The 20,343-nt window shown below is 38.4% G+C and overlaps 1 protein-coding gene across 1 annotated transcript in view; it reads left to right on the plus strand.

The window, feature by feature from the left end:
* The window catches only part of GPBP1 (GC-rich promoter binding protein 1), a 41,477-nt gene that overhangs the window by 17,002 nt on the left and 4,132 nt on the right, over nt 1-20,343 (plus strand). The window contains exons 3-10 of the mRNA XM_035310580.1: nt 4,117-4,236; nt 10,086-10,209; nt 10,673-10,896; nt 11,581-11,647; nt 13,145-13,329; nt 14,128-14,268; nt 14,830-14,994; nt 17,562-17,746. Coding sequence (XP_035166471.1) covers nt 4,174-4,236; nt 10,086-10,209; nt 10,673-10,896; nt 11,581-11,647; nt 13,145-13,329; nt 14,128-14,268; nt 14,830-14,994; nt 17,562-17,746 — 1,154 coding nt within the window. The 5' untranslated portion in view covers nt 4,117-4,173. The remainder of the gene's footprint in view (nt 1-4,116; nt 4,237-10,085; nt 10,210-10,672; nt 10,897-11,580; nt 11,648-13,144; nt 13,330-14,127; nt 14,269-14,829; nt 14,995-17,561; nt 17,747-20,343) is intronic.

The following is a 20,343-nucleotide window of genomic DNA, read 5'->3' on the forward strand; positions in this document are numbered from 1 at the left end:
GTATTTGATGCAGTTTTCTCGTTTCATCTGCTAACCTGGCTCAAAGTGGGTGACTGTGTTAGCTTTATGACAAATCTCTTCACTGTATTCACCATACCTTCTTTGGAACTAGCTGCTCATTATTGCTTGGAATTCACTGCCTTATTGTTGGTGATCAGACTTCAAAAAAAAAAAAAAAGGAAACAATAGAATTAAATTTGATGTAATTGAATACTGGAATAATTGTTGCTAGTTACCTAAAACAGCCTTTTCCCAGATGAATCCACAAGAAGCAAAACAGAAGAACTTTTTTTCTTTTTTCTGCAATCTATTCTGCTTTCCACATAAACAGCAAAACAAATCTTGTGAAGACTTGTATCTAAATTTATGGGCTGACAAAGGAAGGCTTTTTTTTCCATTTTTTCTGATGCACTACTTGAATCAGACATCAGAAGTGTTGCTGACATAAGACTGAATATTGTGAGCAGTCTGATTAAAGAAACTTAAATACATTTGAATAGTAATAGTATGAGGATAGCAGTACGTCAGTGTCTTTTTCTAGCCTTTTTAGAACTGTGCAGCTCTGTATCAATGATAAACAACACAAGCAAAGTTAACATTTATGATACCTCTATTAATGGCAGGTATGTGTTGAGTTTGTGCTATGACAGAATGATGAATTCATCATTGTGATAAATTTTGGACCTAATCATCTGTTACCAAGAGAGCTTCTGAAGGCAGTGGAATCGCTGTGTTCAGATCCATGGAGCTTACCTCAATACACTTCTGATAGTTGTCTTAATGTTGAGTACAAAGCTGTTTTATCAATGTTAATGAACAGTGGTTGATCTGTCGTGTCACGTGTGTGTAATAAGAGAAGGCTTGCTAGCAGACAAATGAGTTCTTCATGGTCTGTCAGTGTAATTAAAGCAGGTTACTGTTAATGCTTGTATGAGTGCCTACTGTTTGTTTTCATTCTTTTCAGGTTCTTAATGTGAATTTTCAGTTGAAATGGGAACAGTCATGTATTTCTGAAAGGCAGAAGTGTTATTCTAAAATGAGTTAGCTATTTGCCTTAGAGGCTGCTCAGTCTCTACGGAGGCAGATCTCGTTGGATGTTAAGCTGGAGGGATATATTAAGTGACTTTCTAAATAGATGTCTCCAGTATTTTTATTAATATTTGCAATAATGAAATAGAGCATATGGCTATTAAATTTGAAGGTAGTACAAACTGAGTAGAGGCTCCAGTTGCTTTGGAAGATACAGATCGGAGAAATGGCTCTGAACGCTGGATAGCTTAAGTAGTAATTGGCTTGAATAGAAGGGAAAAAATACCTTAGGACAGATCTTGTAGAAACTCTGACCTTTCAAAAATAATCCAAGAGCAGCTCAATACTAGGATGTGTTGCAGAAGAAAGCAGTAGTCTTGGTTGTTAGTGTAACTTAATTTGAAAACAATCAAAAATCAAACTCATGTTCAGCAATCAAACGGAGCATAAATGGTTTAAGTGTACCAATCCTGCCTGCCAACAGAGTAGTCTTCCATTCTCCCTTTGTGATCTGTTTTCAGTTTAACGAAAATATATTCCTGAGAATGAAGAGTATTGTAGAACCATTGTATATTTGCCAGATCATCAAAACAGAGCTCACACGTGTATTTTTTTTTTTTTGTGTGTGTGTTCAAATACATTCTAGGACAAGTTTGTTGGCAACATTAGAGAGGGAGCAACTTAAAGCTGGGTAGGCTGTATACTCTACAATGTGGTTTAAAAGAAAATATATTGATATCTATCCTTTCTGGATTGGCTGATTGTTTGCCAATTTAATTATGGATAGGGTATTTGTGCCTATTGGAAAATTGTGAGTAAAATTGTTTCTCTATCATTTTGCTGTACTCTGGGAGAAAGGGACTGGCTCTTCTGACTTAGTGGCACTAACAAAAACCTATTTAGAACTTTAACTGAGAACATTGGTACGATTTGAATATGCTTCCAGAACACTTTTTTGTGGGAAGAAACAGCTTTGCCCACAGTTTTCCAATACTGCCATTGTTGTTTAAAAATATTTTCTAGTCCTGGGGTAGTTGGTGAACACCAAGTCTCAACTCAGCCTGTGTGACTGATGTGCAAAAGCTAAAAGCTGGGAATGCTAGTGAATTAAAGCACAAACACTCTTCATAGCAGTTGGGTAAATAGTAATGTTTAACTTATCCTTGGCTAGTTTTCTAAAAACAGTAAAAATTATTTATTAAGAAATCACATTGTTAGTGCCTTTGTCCCATTCCTTATGTCTGGTTCACGAATAACTTGATAATACTTCATGGATCCTTTTGTATGTTTTTATCAGGTTTGTACTGAATCTGTCTGGTTTCTAGACTGTAAGTGCTTTGGTCTGAAAATTATTTTGTTTTGTTGATCTTTTCAGTATTGACATACCTTTGCTCCTTTCTAAACATTTCATGATTCTCCATCCTGGAGTGGGGGACTGTATCTGAGAGAAGGAGGGGAATCTTTTTTTTTTTTTTTTTCTTCTTAGTCAGTTCACATTTAACTTGCTGTTACTTAATTTAGCATCTCTTGCTGGCTCATATTGTAAAACTTATACCGTTTTCTGTTTCTCTATCAATACTGAGCATGATTAATCAGCAAAAGTTCCTAACAGAAACTTGGTTTTTGTTTAAAAAAAAAAAAAAAGAGAGAAGCTATTTCTGTTATGGTTCTGTGAGTCTAGAACTTCCGTTGTTATATTCTAGGCTGTCATAATTGGATTCTTCAGATTTTTTTTCTGGAATTTCTGTTGAGGTTAATTTAGAAAAGCATGTTAGATGATGTCAGCACACTAACTTACAACAAGTTAGTTGGGTGACATGTACTTCTAATGTTGTCTTTAATGAATTCCAGCTGATTAGGTGCATCTTATCTTATAATTTAACACTGGTATCATAGGTACCTGCAGAACTTTTATGTGAACTCCTAGCATAAACAAGAAGCAGCAACTCAATGAAGTAGTACAGATTAACACTTAAAAATCTGCTAAGCTTATTTTTAGTTGTTGGAATGTTCTCTTCTTTCACTGGAAGTCTGCAATAGCCCAATTCAGGCCAGAATGCGACGATAATTATTAGTTAGGAAGTTCAGATTCCACAGCTCTTACTAAAACTTACTCAAATTACAGCATTTGTAGATTAGAGACTCACATCTGTGCACACTGACTAACAAATCTGCATTCTCTTGTTCAGAGACATGGAATACTTGTTTTTGCTTCCCTATGACATGCACTTGGATGTTTATTTTTTGCCAGCTGAATTTCTAATATTGCGTATTATCATGCTTAAAATATACTTGAATCACTGACAGTTTTGCAGTATCTAGCTGCAGAACATGACTCACATAACCTTATAGTCCGTGCAGTGTTTCATCCTTTTCTTTCCTTTTAGTGCTATGGTTCAGCTTTAAGCGATACAGCTTGTATTATATTGCATTCTCTTGCTTACTGAGAGATGTTTGCCTGCCTGTGGGGAGAACAAGGGACAGAAAAAGTGCTCCTGGGCTTTGCCTTTAAGCCATCACTTTCTCTTGCCCATTTTCAAACTGGAAAATTTTGCTAGATTTTGGCAGTATTCTGGATACTTCGGCTCTGTTTACATTAAATCTGGAGAAAATAAGGGATTTTTGCTGCCTCTAACCATCTAGTCTTTTCATGAAGAACCCTAGTATGGCCTCTGAGGTTAACTTGGAGGAGCTAATTTGAAAAATCAGCTTTTAGGAAGCTAATGAAATGGTTCCTGCAGTCAATTCTGGACAGTACCAGAAAATATTGTAACTCAATAATTTTCAGCTTTCTGATTAGACCTTACACAAGATGCTTCATCCCATCTGTAAAAGGAAATGGAGGAATGAATGTTACAGTTTTATTTTCATGATCCTTTTGAAATACTTGATTAGTGTGACACTCTGGTAATAAAAGGACAAATACGATGCTGTAATGAGATAAGGCTAGTTAGATTTGAAACCAGATCTGGCTGAGAAGACAGTACCAGAAAACAGAAGGGAAGTAATGATGAAAACAGCACAAGTGTGATACTTTCGTAAGTTAAACATCTGAAAAGTACTCATTTCTCATTTTCCCAATTGCAGGGACTTGCCATGAGGTGCTGAAGCCTTGTTTCATTGATTCGGAGAGACTGGACCTAAATGGCGCAGCATGACTTTGCTCCAGCCTGGCTTAATTTTCCTACTCCGCCATCGTCAACAAAGGTATGTTCCTTGCTGTTCTTCTGATCAGTCAATCTCATTATTAGAGAAGTCTAAATGTCATAACCTCAGACACAGTAAAAATACACATTTTTGAATGCGGGAAGGGTGATAACAAGATCTCCCTGTCATGATGTAAATAGTTGAACCTTGATTCTCATAACTTCAGTAGGGGTTTCTGCTTTAACAGCTGAGTTGAAGGAAGGAAGCACCTGGACACGTAGTCAGGGCTGTTTTTGGATTAAAACTTCCTTCATTGGTAGTTTAAAATAAGTTAGTGTGTTGCTGGAGAAACTGAGACTGCCGCGTGTGCTTGATGGTGTTCTTGCTTTTGATTTTGCTTTGTGTCCTATACATCTTAGTGAATGCTTTTTTCTTACTGCATCACCCAGGGGGGTTAAAAAAAGTGTTTTTGAAATAGACCTTCTGAAATGTCTACTTGGTTGGTGGTGGTAATGTGCGGTGCTTTCAAATAGATGTGCATCCTCACTGTAGCTGTTCAGTAGAGACTGCGATTACTCAGTTTATGAAATGGAATAGTTCACTTAAGAACAAGAAATAGCACAGAATCATAGAATCATTAGGGTTGGAAAAGATCTTCAAGATCATCTGGTCCAACCATCCCCCTAACTCCCAATATCTACTAAACCACATCCCTAAGCACCACATCCAACCTCTCCTTGAACACTCCCAGGGACAGTTACTCTATCACCTCCCTGGGCAACCTGTTCCAATGCCTGACTGCCCTTTCTGAGAAGAAACGTCTGCTAATTTTCAACCTAAACCTTTCTCCTGGTGCAACTTGAGGCCATTCCCTCTATTCCTATCACTAGTTAGCCGCAAGAAGAGGCTGGCCCCACCTCCCCACACCTTCCTTTCAGGTAGTTGTAGAGAGCAATAAGGTCTCCCCTGAGCCTTCTCTTCTCCAGACTAAACAACCCCAGTTCCCTCAGCCACTCCTCACAGGACTTGTGTTCCAGGCCCTTCACCACCTTCTTAACCCTTTTCTGGACATGCTCCAGGGCCTCGATGTCCTTCTTGTAGCGAGGGGCCCAAAGCTGAACACAGCGCTCAAGGTGCAGCCTCACCAGAGCTGAGCACAGGTCCCCCTCTGATCACCTCCCTGGTCCTGCTGGCCGCACTATTCCTGATACAAGCCAGGCCTTCTTGGCCACCTGGGCACACAGCTGGCTCATGTTCAGGTGAACATCAGCCAGCACCCCCAGATCCTTTTCCTTAGCATATCTTTCCAGCCAATCTGCCTGTATCTTTGCATGGGATTGTTGTGGCCAAACTACAGGACCCAGCATTTAGCCATGTTGAACCTCATCCCACTGGCTTCTGCACATTGACCCATCCTGTCCAGGTCCCTCTGCTGGGCCTTCCTACCCTCCTGCACATCAACACTTCCACCCTACTTGCTGTCATCTGCAGACTAACTGAGGGTGCACTCAATTCCCTCATCCATATCATTGTGAAATGTGTTAATTTGATTTGTGTCGGTATGGAACAATGCTAGGGCCGCATGATGAAATATAACCTTCTATCCAAGAAAAACAGTGATTAGTGTACATAGTTCTTGTATCATGCAAAAGGTCCAGCAATTTGTTTAAATAGAGGGTTTAAAGGGCAAACATTGAGACTCGGGTCTGGGAGATAAGAGGACCAAGGAGTTTTTAGGAAACTGCTGACTTTTGCATGGGACGCTGCCCAAGCCTCTGATATCCGGCAAAGAGATCACCAAGTAAGGAGAAAGGGGGAGCTGAAGGACAACTGAAGGACAAAGCCTGGGAGGAAGACTACGAACCGTCAGCACGAGCAATCCCCAGAGAGACCACCAGAGACTGATACGCATGTGTCTGGGAGAAGGTTCAGATTCTGGGAACTAATTATAATAACCCTGCCTTTTCTAGGAGTAGTGATGAATATGTATTAGTCCAGGAGCATAAAAACCAGCCGTCAGATGTAACAGGTGTGCGTCTTGGAGCAGAGATTCCCGGTGCACCCAGCACTGTTTGCTTGCCTCAATTCACTTAATAAATTACAAACTTTAATTGGAATCCTATTTGGGACTCAATCATTTATCACATCATCGATAAAGATATTAAAGAGGATGAGCCCCAACACTGACCCCTGGGGAATACAACTGACAGTTGAACCCATTGTGATTTCTAGGGATTCTAGGAATTCTGGAACATGACTATCTTATAAATGTTTGTTTTTCTGCCATATCCTCCTACTCTTTCTTAATGTATGTGAATGTAGAAGTAGAGGCAGCACTGAATATTTCAAATTCATATCATCTGTTTAATTTCCCAATTTATCTGTTTACCTTCTTTGTTCTAATATTTTTGAATGCAATGTCTTTATCTACAACTATGAGAGTGATGTTGCTTTCAGGTACTTAAGCTTCTTGCTGTCTTTCATGTCCATAGAAAATATTTAGCCTTTATAAAATTTGGAAATAGGCTTGTGTGATTGTTCAATGCACAGTCAGCAATCAGTATGAGTAGTCTATATTGTTTTACTTACGTATCTACACACAGATGCACGCATGCATTTTTTTATTGAGGTCACTTAACATCCTGATTCATCTTATGACCTTTTTATCTTTCTTTTATGCTGAACTAGCTAGCTTCTTTGTTTAGGATAGTCTATCAGCAACTGTCAGTTGCTGTTAAGAGACAGCCTTACCTGATTCCAGACAGTTCCTGAGATCTGTTTGATATTATTATGCTTGATTTCTGAAATACTCCATTTTTTGTGGCCTGCTCTTTCCAATTTAATGTTTTCAACAGGAATAATAATTGGTTTAATGTAGTGTCACAATTACAAAGCAGTTTTGCTCAACATATTCCAAGAATCTGCTGGAAGAGATTTACCTGCATACTTAAAATGTCAATACAGCAGGATAAAAGTAAGTTCCAGCAGTATTCAAACGCATTTGAGCTGTGGGTTGTTTTTAGTCACCTCCTTCCTGAATAGTAGGAAGTTTCATTGCAAGCATCTGTTGTGGATTCTGTTCTCTTCCAAGGGGTTTTTGCTTGAAGGAGTTTAGATAAGCTTTCTTTTATCTCTTCCAAAAACTTCGTAGCTATTACAGTCCTTGTGCTTTGTCTGTATTGCAGCTTATTTGCTTCCATTATCTCTTCCTTCAGTGATGAGCGCTTTGTGATACATGGCCCATATGGATATTAAACACTTGAACAGTCTTTTTGGCCCTTCTGATGTATAATATTAACTTACATCATAAGGCTTGTTCTGTCATTCCTCCACAAGAAAGATCTCAAATATTGTGACCCCCTGCCTAGCCTTCTCTCCTCCCACAGCAGTTTCTAGAATAAGTGTTTGTTTCTGCTTCACGTTACCTGAATGAGGCAGTTGAAGAGAACAGATAAGAGGGGTGGAGAGGAAGAAAAAGGATGGGATGAAGGAGTCTCACGTTTCATGCAGAATGAAGTTGGGATAAGGCTGTGTTATGAACAGCATTTAGAACTGAAAAGGAGAAACTGAACTTGTTTCACTGAGGAGGCACTTTGAGGAACTGTGTCTTCAGGATTTTGATTTCCTCTCCATGCTGGATAGCTGAGGCTTTCCCTCAACACAGGTAAAGGATAGCATTAGAAAAACCTGATGGAACAGGAATTAACTTTCTTACTGTGACTGACTAGATGATACCTTGATTGAAATCCACCTCATCTGTTGCTACCATTTAAGAATAAGCTTTTATATCATCTCCCTGTCACTTACATAGCAAAGTCCACTTAGCTGGGTAGCCGCTGCTGAGCAGCCTTAGTTCAGGTCTGTGTGCAGTACTGTAATTGGGCAGATGTGAAGCCATTTTGGGATATAGACAAATGATTTCTGTAAAATGTATATGGAGCAATTGCAGACAGACTGGTAAATTCAATAGTTTTTGCAAGGTTACTGTCACTTCATGTTAAGCAATAAGGGTTCTTATACTTCAGAAATCTGGTTTTCGTTAGTTTCTTGGCTGGCTGAATAAAGTCAGACAACTTATCAACTTCTAGAAATTGCTAGTAGATTTCCTGTTGATTACAAAGCTTACTGTCATCTTTGCCATGAGAGGCTTGATAGACTGATACCTCCATCATGTGGGGAAAAAACAAACTGCATGATCTTTGAAAACGACTTAGTAACTTTAGATATATCAAGTACAACTTACATTTTGTGAAAGTGTAATTGTTCTTCAACATTACCCAAAAAATGAATCTCCAAAGGCAATATTAGAAGGTTGTCATATGTAAATGAACATACAAAGCTGTCTTCTAAAATTACACCTATAATCAGCAAATCTGAAGCTTTCTTAAATTTTTGGTGGCTTAATCAAAGCTTGTTTGTAAGGAATTGATATTGAAGTTCCTTATAATAATATCTCAAATATTGAAATCTCAAATCTTTTGACAGTTTCTTATAACTTTCTGTTTTTTCCAACCTCTCCAAGTTCTCAAGGAAATAGTTCTCTTCCCAGGTCACAAACTGAGAGGGAAATCCCTTTTTGTTTGACTTCTGTACAATTTGATAGTATGTACTTTTTATTTTAAACATCTCTTGCTTACTCAAATTACACAAGAGCAGTGGATTTGGAACTGCACCTTGAGCACTGCTGAAGGCATTATTATGATTGTTATTGTCATAAGAACCTAGGGATTGTTTTTTGTATGCTTGTCTATTTATGGGGGTGGGATGGAAGACTGATTTTCTTCAATGTATTTTCCAAAGTTGTTAAGTCTCTTACTGTGACTTAACATTTCTTTTTGCACTCACTCTGATCAGAGTCAAATATTAATATAGCTTATTAAGTTGTTAATGGATAATAACCATTGAAATTAAACTTGGGCTTTCATTTTCAGGCATGCATCATTCATGCTTACATTAGAATGATGTTTTCAGGGTTTGAAAAATTAACAGTTAAAGTTGCATACCATTTCTAGATGGTGCATTAGCTTGGGAAAAAATGTGGGTTAATAGCAACAAACACAACAAATAAATACATGTGAAGTATCTACCTGAATACGTATCAATGCCAAAAAGCATTTTGACTGATAAACTGGCCAGAATCAAACCCCAAATTGAAGAGCTGTAGTTGCTATTAATCTAAATTTTGCAGTGTCAGTATTAATGGTACTGGGTTCTGGGCTGTGCAGATTTTAAACCTTGCCATAGATTATCATCTGAGCCTCACCTTTGAGATGGTCAGGTCTCTAAATCTAAGTTTCACGTAGCAATTAGCATTTGACAAACTTAAGGTATTTGTGGTTAAAGATAAAATCTATGGAGTTTGGGAAATTGCTTATCATGGTGAGAACCTCTTGCCTTTTTTATAGCCTTGCAGATTATGCTTAGCCTTGTTTTTTATTTTTCCCCTTCTCCTCACGTCCTTTTATCTCTTCAGTTCCAGCCTTCCAAACAATCTCTTCTAAGGTGATGCTCAATCTAGCCTTAGTTCCTTAGGCTCCAGGTTAAAAGTTGTGGTGTTGCCATCCAGCCTTCTAAACTATGATTTATGGTCCTTTCTTACCTTTTTTTTTTTTTCCTGTGCTACAACACATACCACTTGTCTTCATCCTGCTGCCAAAACAAAATAAAACTTGGCTTTTTTTTGCCCTGTGTCACAAGCATGGTCCTCAGCATTGTTTATGTGTCCTTGGAGTGGAATATAGAGCTTCCAGTTCTTCTACTGGCATGAAGGTGGCTGACATAACTCTGAACATAAGCAGCATACTTGACAATTGCTGTATTGTCTACCATACTGTGTGTGTTACAGTTCTGATAAATCAGTTTTGTTATTAATCATATATCTCAGGTCTGCTACTTGTGTTCCTTTACAGTCATCACTGAACTTTGAGAAACATTCTGAAAATTTTTCATGGACAGAGAATCGTTATGAAGCAAATCGCAGAAGACACAACTCTTCAGATGGATTTGATCCTAACACTGGACGGCCTAATGGAGGTATAACTTAGCTTTCATTAAATGTTTTAAATACATCTATATCAGAGCTCCATAGCCCTCTAACTAGGAAAATAATCTTATCATAATAGCTGTCCTTTGCTAAATGTTGCATTCTGTTGTAAAATATATGTAATGAAAAATCAGATCTTTTGGGAGAGAATGTGGTGAGTAAGGGCTGGTTAGAGTAGTGTGATTCCAGGTGTATTTTTCCCTTAAGAAGAGAAAGAATATTGAGTTAATTCTCTAGCCAGTGACATACAAGCAATCAGGAAAGGGGGCTGATTCTCACAGTTTTGTGAGAACCTTTCCTGGTTGCTTATGTGAATGAAAACTTATGTTCACTGTGCTATTACATCCCAGAGAATAGAGCTACTTGCTTAACTCCTCTAGCAATTTTGCAAAACTAGAATGTTCCTTCAATACTGTTTGTAATTTACATTTATTTAATATTTAAAAATATAAGGGCATTTTGGGAGAAAAGAGAAGAATGGTTGGCGTTCACAAGGCAGAAGTGGTACAGAAAATATAAACCATCGTGGGGGATACCATGGCGGAGGTTCCCGCGCTCGTACCGGCACTTTCCACTGTGGAAGAAGCCAGGGACTGCATGAAAACAATGTACCTGTTAATGAAACTGGGAAAAAGGAAGACAAAGAAGTACCTAAACAGTTTGAGGCTGAGGATTTTGTAAGTTAATTGTAATTATAATAAACAGGGTTTCATTGTTTCTGCAAGTGCCATTTTGTCCATTACAAGCTACTTCATGAGATTTCACCAATTACAGATCATCATATAAGGGATCACCCTTCCCGTAGGTAAGGGGGTGTTAGTAATATCTCCACTAACCTGTTTCTCTTAATCTCCAGTTTTTATCACTGTATTTTTATTAATGTCACTTAAATGATTAAGTGCAACTACAGTTAAGTTTATAGTATTTTACCACAGTTTACTGTGGCATGTATATGTATTAAATTCTACACAGTTATCTTACTGGAAATCTGAAGTACTAGCAAAGTGTGTTTTCTGCTGTTAGCCATTTGAGGTCCCAGGTTTCAACCTGGAATTTTAGGGTTAAGAGGAAGGGTGAGCTTACACTTCGAAGAACCGTACATTACTGTGTGTTTTTTTTTTTTCCTTTCTGTGGACAGTTCATGTAATGGTATTGACTGGTGCTTGAGATGTTTTGTTGGAGAAGAGAAACAAGTGAGCATTGATACACTTGGGTTGCAGGGGGAGGTTTCTAGGCTGTCTTCATTTAAAAATCTTGGACAGCAGAGGTTATACTTCTGATACTGTTATGATTCTTTATTTCATTAGTTCTATAATTCAAGACTTCTAAAACTTCTTTTTAATGATGAAATTTCCTTTCAGCCATCTTTGAATCCTGAGTATGAGAGAGAACCAAACCAGAATAAATCATTAGCTGCAGGTGTGTGGGGTGAGTATTTCTGATGTTTTTAAGTACAAAAACTGCAGCACAGATCTTAAGTTGTTTTATTAGGAACACAGGCATCTGTTTTAGAACGTAAGGGTACGGATAGAGATTGAGGAAAATTATGGAAATGTCAGTGTCTTTACAACATATCTTTTTGTAAGAGAGGTAACACTTCTGTTTGGATGTCAATCTGTTGGTCTTTAGATGTAGTCACGACTAGGGTTCTTGTTCCCCAACAAGTATGCATCTTTCTGGAAAAACGTCAAGAACTTATCTCCCAAGAGGAAACGTACTGCAGATGGGTCATGTAAACTAGTGATGTGATTGCTAGCTGAAGACTTGGTAAAAGACTGCTTCTGACTGATTACAGCTGTTAAAGAGCTTGGAGAGAAACCTTGCCATGGAGATCAAATGGTCATTGCCATAGTCTGGAATAGTAGTCATCTCTTTTCTCATGTTTATAAAGACCTCAGTGTGGAACATTTGGTTGTAAATTGAGTGGTTAATATGCAAGTAATAATTATTTAGTAACCTTGAAGAGAAATATGAAAGGCAGATTATCTTTTGAAGATGCAGCCAAGATGGTAAATCACATTTTGGGGTACACTGGATACAATACAGCCAGCCGGTCAAAAGAGGTGATTTTCCCATTATGTTCAGTGTTGGTGTGGCCTCACCTTAAGTATGGTGTGCAGCTCTGGGCTCCACAATGCAAAGAAGATGTTAAGGTCCTTGAAAACATCCTGAGAGGGACAACAGAGCTGGGAACAGGGCTGGAAGGGAAGGTGTGTCTTGTGATGATAGGCTGAGGACACCTGGGTTGTCCGGTTTGGGGAAGAAAAGGTTCAGAGGTGAACTTGTTGCTTTCTACAGTTTTCTGAGGAAAAGAAGCAGAGGGGGATGTGCTGGTCTGCTCTGTGTGGGAACTGATGACAGGATGTGCAGGAATGGCGCAAAGCTGCAGCAGAGGAGGTTCAGACTGGACATTAAGAAAAATTTCTTTACCGTGAGGGTGGTCAAACACTGGAACAGGCTTCACAGGGAGGTGGTTTATGCCCCATGCCTGTCTGTGTTCAAGAGATATTAGGACAGTGCCCTCAGTAGCGTTTTATCTTTTGGTTAGCCCCAAGTGCCTGAGCAGTTGGACTAGACGTCCCTTCAAACTGACTATTCTAGTATCAACTAACAGTATTTGGTAGATTTCCAAACAATAACTGTATAACTAGTTTATTTGAAAAATATCTTTTCTGAAAGTAAAATTCCCGCATTGCCAAGTGCAACTATTTTACAAATGATGGTTGTAGAAAATGGAAGAGAACTTCTGTTTAGCCAGACTTCTGTTTAGCCAGATTTGTACAGCGTGGTATTTGTGGAAATATCACAAGACTGAGCACCTGCTTTATGCCTGCTTGTTCTAGACCACATAGCGATACAGTACCTTACAAAATAGAAACTTAAGACTTTATACACATGCATGCTTTTTTTTTTTGTTTTCTCCAGAATATCCATTGAACCCTAAATCTAGATCTCCAAGAATGCTGGTCATTAAAAAGGGCAATACAAAAGAACTGCAGATATCTGGATTTCCTGTAGTAGGAAGTCTTCATTCACAGCCAGTAAAAAATGGAACTGGCACAAGTGTTTATAAAGGATTAATCCCTAAACCTGCTACTCCACCCACAAAGGTGAGTTTTGGATACTTAAGGCATGAATGACATGCTGGGAAAATGAAATGTGCTCTAATTCAAAATGTGCTGATTTCACCCTTGGAAATTCTATTCTTAGAGCATGCCTTCAGGTCTTGAACACTTCAATTGCCATATACTGCAGAAGTGGAAACACTTTTTCACTTAAAAAACAAAAACAAACAAACAAAAAACCCCACAACTGTAATTGAATCTCAATTTATTGCATTACCATTTTGAGAAAAGTGAGAAATGTCCAAGTGAAAAGGATATTTTGATCTTATGAAATAGAGATGCTTTTTGTGTTTATTTTTTAACAGAAAAAGAGGTACAAAGTGGAGAACTATAGCAGGCATAAAAATAAAATACCTTCAAAATTTATCCCAACTATTGATACAGATAATGTTGCAACCCACTAGAACTGTTCTGGTCCCTTTCCATATGTAGCTTCCTATGTTCATCTTTCCAGGGGGATTTTTTCTGTGCTACTGAGAGCATCTAATGGAGCTGTTCTTAACTCTAGAATTTGCTGCATTAAAAACATCACATGCAGCTGCTGAAGACTCTCATCTGATGTATTAAGAACCAAAATAACTCATTATACAGAAAGTGTAAACAGTATTTGTGAGAGGATGAGTTGCTCATAAACAGTCTCTATCCTACAAGAAAACAGGTGTTTGCTCTAAATTATGGTTGATTTCATTTTTCATTAAAAAGTTATGATTTCATTTTGCTTAGTCGTTCTTCTGAAGATTAATGGAAATAATTTTGTTAATGATTCCTTACATTTTTATTTAGCCTTCACAGTGGAAAAGCCAAGCAAAAGAAAATAAAGTTGGAAATCCATATCCTCATGAATCTGCCTATGGTATTGGCAATTTCATTCCTTTCAAATCAACTGCCAAGGCATTTCCTGTATCACAAATTTCAGTGAAAGAGGTAAAGCAATGTTTGTATTCTTGATCTAATCTAATTAGATTAATTCTTAATCTAATAGTTCATTTTTTAAAATGTGCTTGATGAGGTAAGTGAAGAGAATAAATACATTTTATGCAGAATTATATAAAATAAGTTTATATTTTGGAAGCTTATATGAGAGGGGGAAATGGAAGCTACCACACCAGCCTTTAAGTCCTGCACAATTTGCTTTGTAGGTTTGCTTTGTAGTAAAAATGGTGCAGTAGGGTGCATAACGTTGATAAATTTAAGCTTTTAAAACCAGAAAAGAAAAGAAACTTTTAAAATTAAAAAATTTTTAAGCTTTTAATATACCTCAGAAGGTTTGTTGTTTGTTAGCAGTACTCTATAAATCTGTATCTCTTTGTTTAGATGCAAGAATCATATATATATTAAAATACAAATATTTTCCCTCTGCTTTTGACTGGGGGCATGCGCACAACCCCAGACTACAAGTTCCTGAGAAACTTTGTCTTTTTTTCAAACTTTTCTAAATGAATGAGCTTCTAATAATCTTATGTTTTTTCTAACCCCCTGTGTTAGTGTAATCGGTCAAATTCTTCATCCCCTGTTGACAAAGTTGGTCAGCCTCGTTTAACAAAATTGACAAGAATGCGAACTGATAAGAAGAGCGAATTTTTGAAAGCATTGAAACGAGATCGAGTGGAAGAAGAACATGAAGATGAGAATCATGCTGGGCAAGAGAAGGTAATTTTCTTCATACCTGTTGTAGATCCCACAGTAACACATTTCAGACTGAACGTAACATACATTTGTCTGTAGCCAGCTGTTAAGACGTGGTCTTGGATGTTTGAATGTAAGAAAGGAATTACCTTTTGATGAATTTTAAAAAGTTGCTCAATACTACTGTTTCTCCAGTGCATGTAGCTTTTCCTTTCTGCAGGATGTGTTGCTACATACCAATAACTCGTGCATACCTTGTCTTTAGCAACAATAAAAAGAATAAAGATTCTTTATACATTAACCTGATCTTTCTGGAGGGCAGCATTTTGCACATCAGCTGTTAGTTATGTTGCAAAGCAATTAATGGAAAAACTTGGTTCTGTCTCTCAAATTGTTTTTGGAATCTAACTGGAATTTAAATAGGAATCTTAGATGCCAAGAACATCTTTATTCTTGGCCGTACTGTAGGAACAATACTTCGATTTATGTATATATAAAGAACCTGTTTCTGCTTCTGAACTGAGAACTTGGAGGCCTACACTGTATATTATTAATGTGTCAAGTTTCTTTCATTCACAATCTGTATATGTAGTGCCTGGCTGGTATCTGAGAACATTAATATTTGTGCTACCTGCCACCAGCGAGCCATAAGCATAATTACCTCATGTAGTTCAAGTGAACGTAAGTAATATATTACTCAGGATGAGGTGATTACACATCCGAGTGGTAAAAGTATATAAAAAAAAAAGTCTTGAAGTGTTACGCAGATTCAGAAATACGAAAAAAGAAACAGTGCAACTGTGCATTGCTTTTAGAATTGAGACTGCCTTTTCTGACCCTGTTTCTATTTCAGGCAAAATAAAACTTGCTGTAATGGGATTGTACAATTTAACTATGCATCAGTTAGGAAAGGTCTTCATCTTTTTCTTAGGCATTCTGTTGCTAAGCACCCTGAGATGGGTGTTGAGTGCAGTGTTGTTTAAGAAATGTTAAGGTTAAAAGGTCTTGGGAAACATTGTCATGAACTTAGAATTCTCAAAATATTATGTGAACGTGATGGGACTTTATGTTCACAAAATTGTCTTGAGTTGTCTTCATGGTACTTAGGTCAAATACATATGATTGTACCACTGTACACAGCTCATTTTCTGTATCAGTGTATTTTGGGAGGAAAAAAAGGTGTTTAGAAGTGGAAGCCATAATATCTTTGGACAGGTGTATGTAACATGTAGCTTGGAGTATTTACTAGTGATTGCATGCACCTTGTTTCACTAACTAACAGGTGTGAAAAGATGTTAAAGTTTAAAAAGGCATATAACTGTAATAATTGTCTACTTTCAACATCCATTTAAATGATCATCAGTAGGCAACGTACTGTGCAACTGAGTTATTAGGCAGATAACTGCAAAACAGTGTTCTGTAACATGATAGAATTAGAAGGCCTGCAAGTGACAGATTTCACCTGTGAAATAATAAGGCAAATTGTGATCAGCAGCTGAGACAGGCTTTGAGGAAACTATTTTGCCCATGTATGGTAAATTCCTTTGATATTTTTATGAATTTTCTCTTATAGTCTGAGATATGCTCTCCAGGTTAGTGATCTAACAGCTGAATATAGATTCATGGGGATAGTTTTTTAAAATAAATTTTTGGTGAACATTCTAAAACTTCTGGAAGCAGATGACTCTGAATGGGAGGGAAAAGATGGTGATGGACTCAGAAATACGATTTCTTACAAGTGCAGAACTGGCTGATTGAGTGATTGCTTTCTGCTCTGGGTAATGCTGTTGTGTGCCAAGTCTGGGGCTTTTGTTTTAAAAAAATGTTCTAGCTAGATAATGATCATACTCTCCTTTATTTTTATAGTTGCTAAGACTTGTGAGTCTGTTTGGCTAATTACCGAGTAAGAATTGCAACCTGCTGAAAAAGTAGAATAAAAAGAAACATCTCAGGCTTATAGGATAAAAGAGCTTTTAATATTTGAGTGAATCTGCAAAATCTGCTTTCTAAATAACTCTCTGTAGTTCTTGTATCATGGCTAGTAAGTTACAATTGCTGAAACAACAGCCTGTGAAATTCTGTGGTGTGTGCCTTTGTGTAGGGTAAGCTGTTCTCTGAATTTAAGGAGTTTTTCTGAACTTAGGGCAGGTGAATTTGTTGGTTGAGATATGGTGGCTGTGACCTACCCCTTAAACCAAATATGCATAAGAGTTCTCATGTTTTCAAACTTTGCCTGACACAGGATATTTATTTAATAAGGAACCTTGTTTGTAAGTTCAACAGATAATTTACTATTTGTAAAAATATGAAAGACGGCTTATATAAGCTTGAATTTTTAAGATATTTTTAAAATTTTTCTACAACGTTTGGGCAGAGCATGGGAGCTGCTTTCTACTTTACTCAGTCTGTGGTATAACTTCAGATTTCTGTAACAGCTATGTATTGTAAACCACTGAAAAAAGGAGCTGAATTACCTTCTGTAGTATAGGATATCTCCATTTAAAATTAAATTAAACAATCAGTGAATTGCAGCATTTTACTTGTGAGTGGAATTTACATGTAAACTCTGTAATATATAATTATTTTGACAGGATGATGACTCCTTTAACTTGTGTAACAGCAACAGTCCTCATCATGAGAGAGATATAAACCGAAACTTCGAAAATGAAATTCCTCAAGAGAATGGCAATGCTTCAATTACATCTCAACAGATCATTCGATCTTCAACTTTACCTCAGGCAGACGTTCTTTCAAGCTCACTTGAGGCAGAGCATAGGTATGTACTACTTATATAAAATGTTCATTCATGGTAAGTGAGCATGTCTCATATTCTTAGCAGCTTATTCAGAATCTGAAAACTGAGAACACAAAATACTTATTAGTACCGTGAAAGGTTTAACTTATAGACATGTACTAATGTAGAATGGAATACTTTGTTTCTGTTTGAGTCGTGTACTGGCATCTTTAACCAGCTTTATTAAATATTTGATATATTTCCTTGTAAACAAATAAAGCAAACTGGTCCGCATATCTAGGAGAAACAATGCATATAATTGCTATGAGTATTAACAATACTTTAAATGCTGCATCTATGTACAACTCTGAGTTTTTTCTTGTTAAATAAATGGATTATTTTTATAACTGACTATGTGACATAGTGATAATTGCAAGACCATTCAATAGAATGGGAGAGAGTAACTTCCAAAAGGTTCGAAACATAATTCTGTTATCTCATAAGAAGTAACTGCAGTAGCAGCTGTTACAGATTAGAATGGTGTTGCTGAGAAATCATAACTCCATCTGGAGGTGAGCCTATCATGAGTTCTGTTAAATTCTTACTGTTTCTGGTAAATAAAGAAACCCAGCATCATTTTCCAGTGATAGACTATATGTATACATTGGACTAGACAACTTCTGTAGTACCTGTAGAGGAGACTTTCTTGATCTCTTCTTTGGTAAGAGTGTTGGAAGTGAAATGCAGTCTGGTCTGTTCTTCCATTTCCCCTGCCCGCTACACACCCCCCATTGACTATGGAGACAGAAATCTTGGACTGCTAGTGGCTGCCAACCCTGATTTTTGACTATAAGGTATGAGTCAAGTCTAAGTGTCACTTGTCAACTCAAATGACCTTGAATGGCCTTCATAGGGTTTCTCGGCAAGCTTCTCTCTCTGGTATTCCAGAGACATTGTGTGCCTCTACCATGCCAGCCCTTTGGCTTTGACCTCTAGTGTATATACAGTGCTTTTGGTGGGCATTTTAGTAGAAAAATGGACTTGAAGTGACCAGCTTAACTCACAGGATGCTTGTGGATGCCTAATAACTGAACTGGCACATGTTGTACAGAATACTTCTAGCGGACAGAAACCCAAGGGGAGTTTCCACTGTGCAGTGATTATGTACTCATCCTGTTGGTGTTAAGTTTCCTAATTTGAAGTATAACTTTTTTTTTTTTTTAGTATACTTCACCCTCATAACTGTCCTAGAAACTAATGTGGCTGTAAAGAGACAGTGGTCCTGCTAACTTCAGATGATGTTGCAATACAACCTATTGTATTGGGACGTAGAATTTTTTGAAGGGAGGGTTCCACTGAAGGGCATTTCTTGCTGATATCTGGCTAAATGAAGTATCAGGCAGGCTTCATCACCTTGAGTTCATCTAACTACTTCTGTGCTAACTAACTTCTTTGAATATATTCAGTGCTCTTCATCTCTGTGTCAGTTCCCTGCACCAGTTCTAGCATATGCTTTTAGAAACCTCTTTATTTTTTTGTGAAATAGTTTTTACTTCCTTAAGATTTAAGGTTAACAGGCAAATGGTTTGCCAGGGGAAGATGCTAATTGCAGAATCACAGAATTTCTAGGTTGGAAGAGACCTCAAGATCATCACGTCCAACCTCTGACCTAACACTAACAGTCCCCACTAAACCATATCCCTAAGCTCTACATCTAAATGTCTTTTAAAGACCTCCAGGGATGGTGACTCCACCACTTCCCTGGGCAGCCCGTTCCAATGTCTAACAACCCGTTCGGTAAAGAAGTTCTTCCTAAGATCCAACCTAAAACTCCCCTGGCGCAACTTAAGCCCATTCCCCCTCGTCCTGTCACCAGGCACGTGGGAGAACAGACCAAGCCCCACCTCGCTACAGCCTCCCTTGAGGTACCTGTAGAGAGCGATAAGGTCACCCCTGAGCCTCCTTTTCTCCAGGCTGAACAAGCCCAGCTCCCTCAGCCGCTCCTCATAAGACTTGTTCTCCAGGCCCCTCACCAGCTTCGTAGCCCTTCTCTGGACTCGCTCAAGCACCTCCACGTCCTTCTTGTAGCGAGGGGCCCAAAACTGAACACAGTACTCGAGGTGCGGCCTCACCAGAGCCGAGTACAGGGGGACCATCACCTCCCTGGCCCTGCTGGCCACACTGTTTCTTATACAGGCCAGGATGCTGTTGGCCTTCTTGGCCACCTGAGCACACTGCTGGCTCATATTCAGCCGACTATCAACCATCACTCCCAGGTCCTTCTCTGCCTGGCAGCTCTCCAACCACTCATCTCCCAGCCTGTAGCTCTGCTTGGGGTTATTGCGCCCCAGGTGCAGGACCCGGCACTTGGCCTTGTTGAACTTCATGCAGTTGACCTCAGGCCATCAGTCCAGCCTCTGAAGATCCTCCTGCAGAGCCTTCCTACCCTTGAGCAGATCGACACACGCACCTAACTTGGTGTCATCTGCAAACTTACTGAGGGTGCACTCAATGCCCTCATCCAGATCATCGATGAAGATATTGAAGAGGACCGGCCCCAGCACCGAGCCCTGGGGAACGCCACTAGTGACCGGCCTCCAACTGGATTTGACTCCATTCACCACGACTCTTTGGGCCCG

This window comes from Oxyura jamaicensis, chromosome Z, assembly GCF_011077185.1.
Source record: "Oxyura jamaicensis isolate SHBP4307 breed ruddy duck chromosome Z, BPBGC_Ojam_1.0, whole genome shotgun sequence".
Lineage (NCBI taxonomy): Eukaryota > Metazoa > Chordata > Aves > Anseriformes > Anatidae > Oxyura > Oxyura jamaicensis.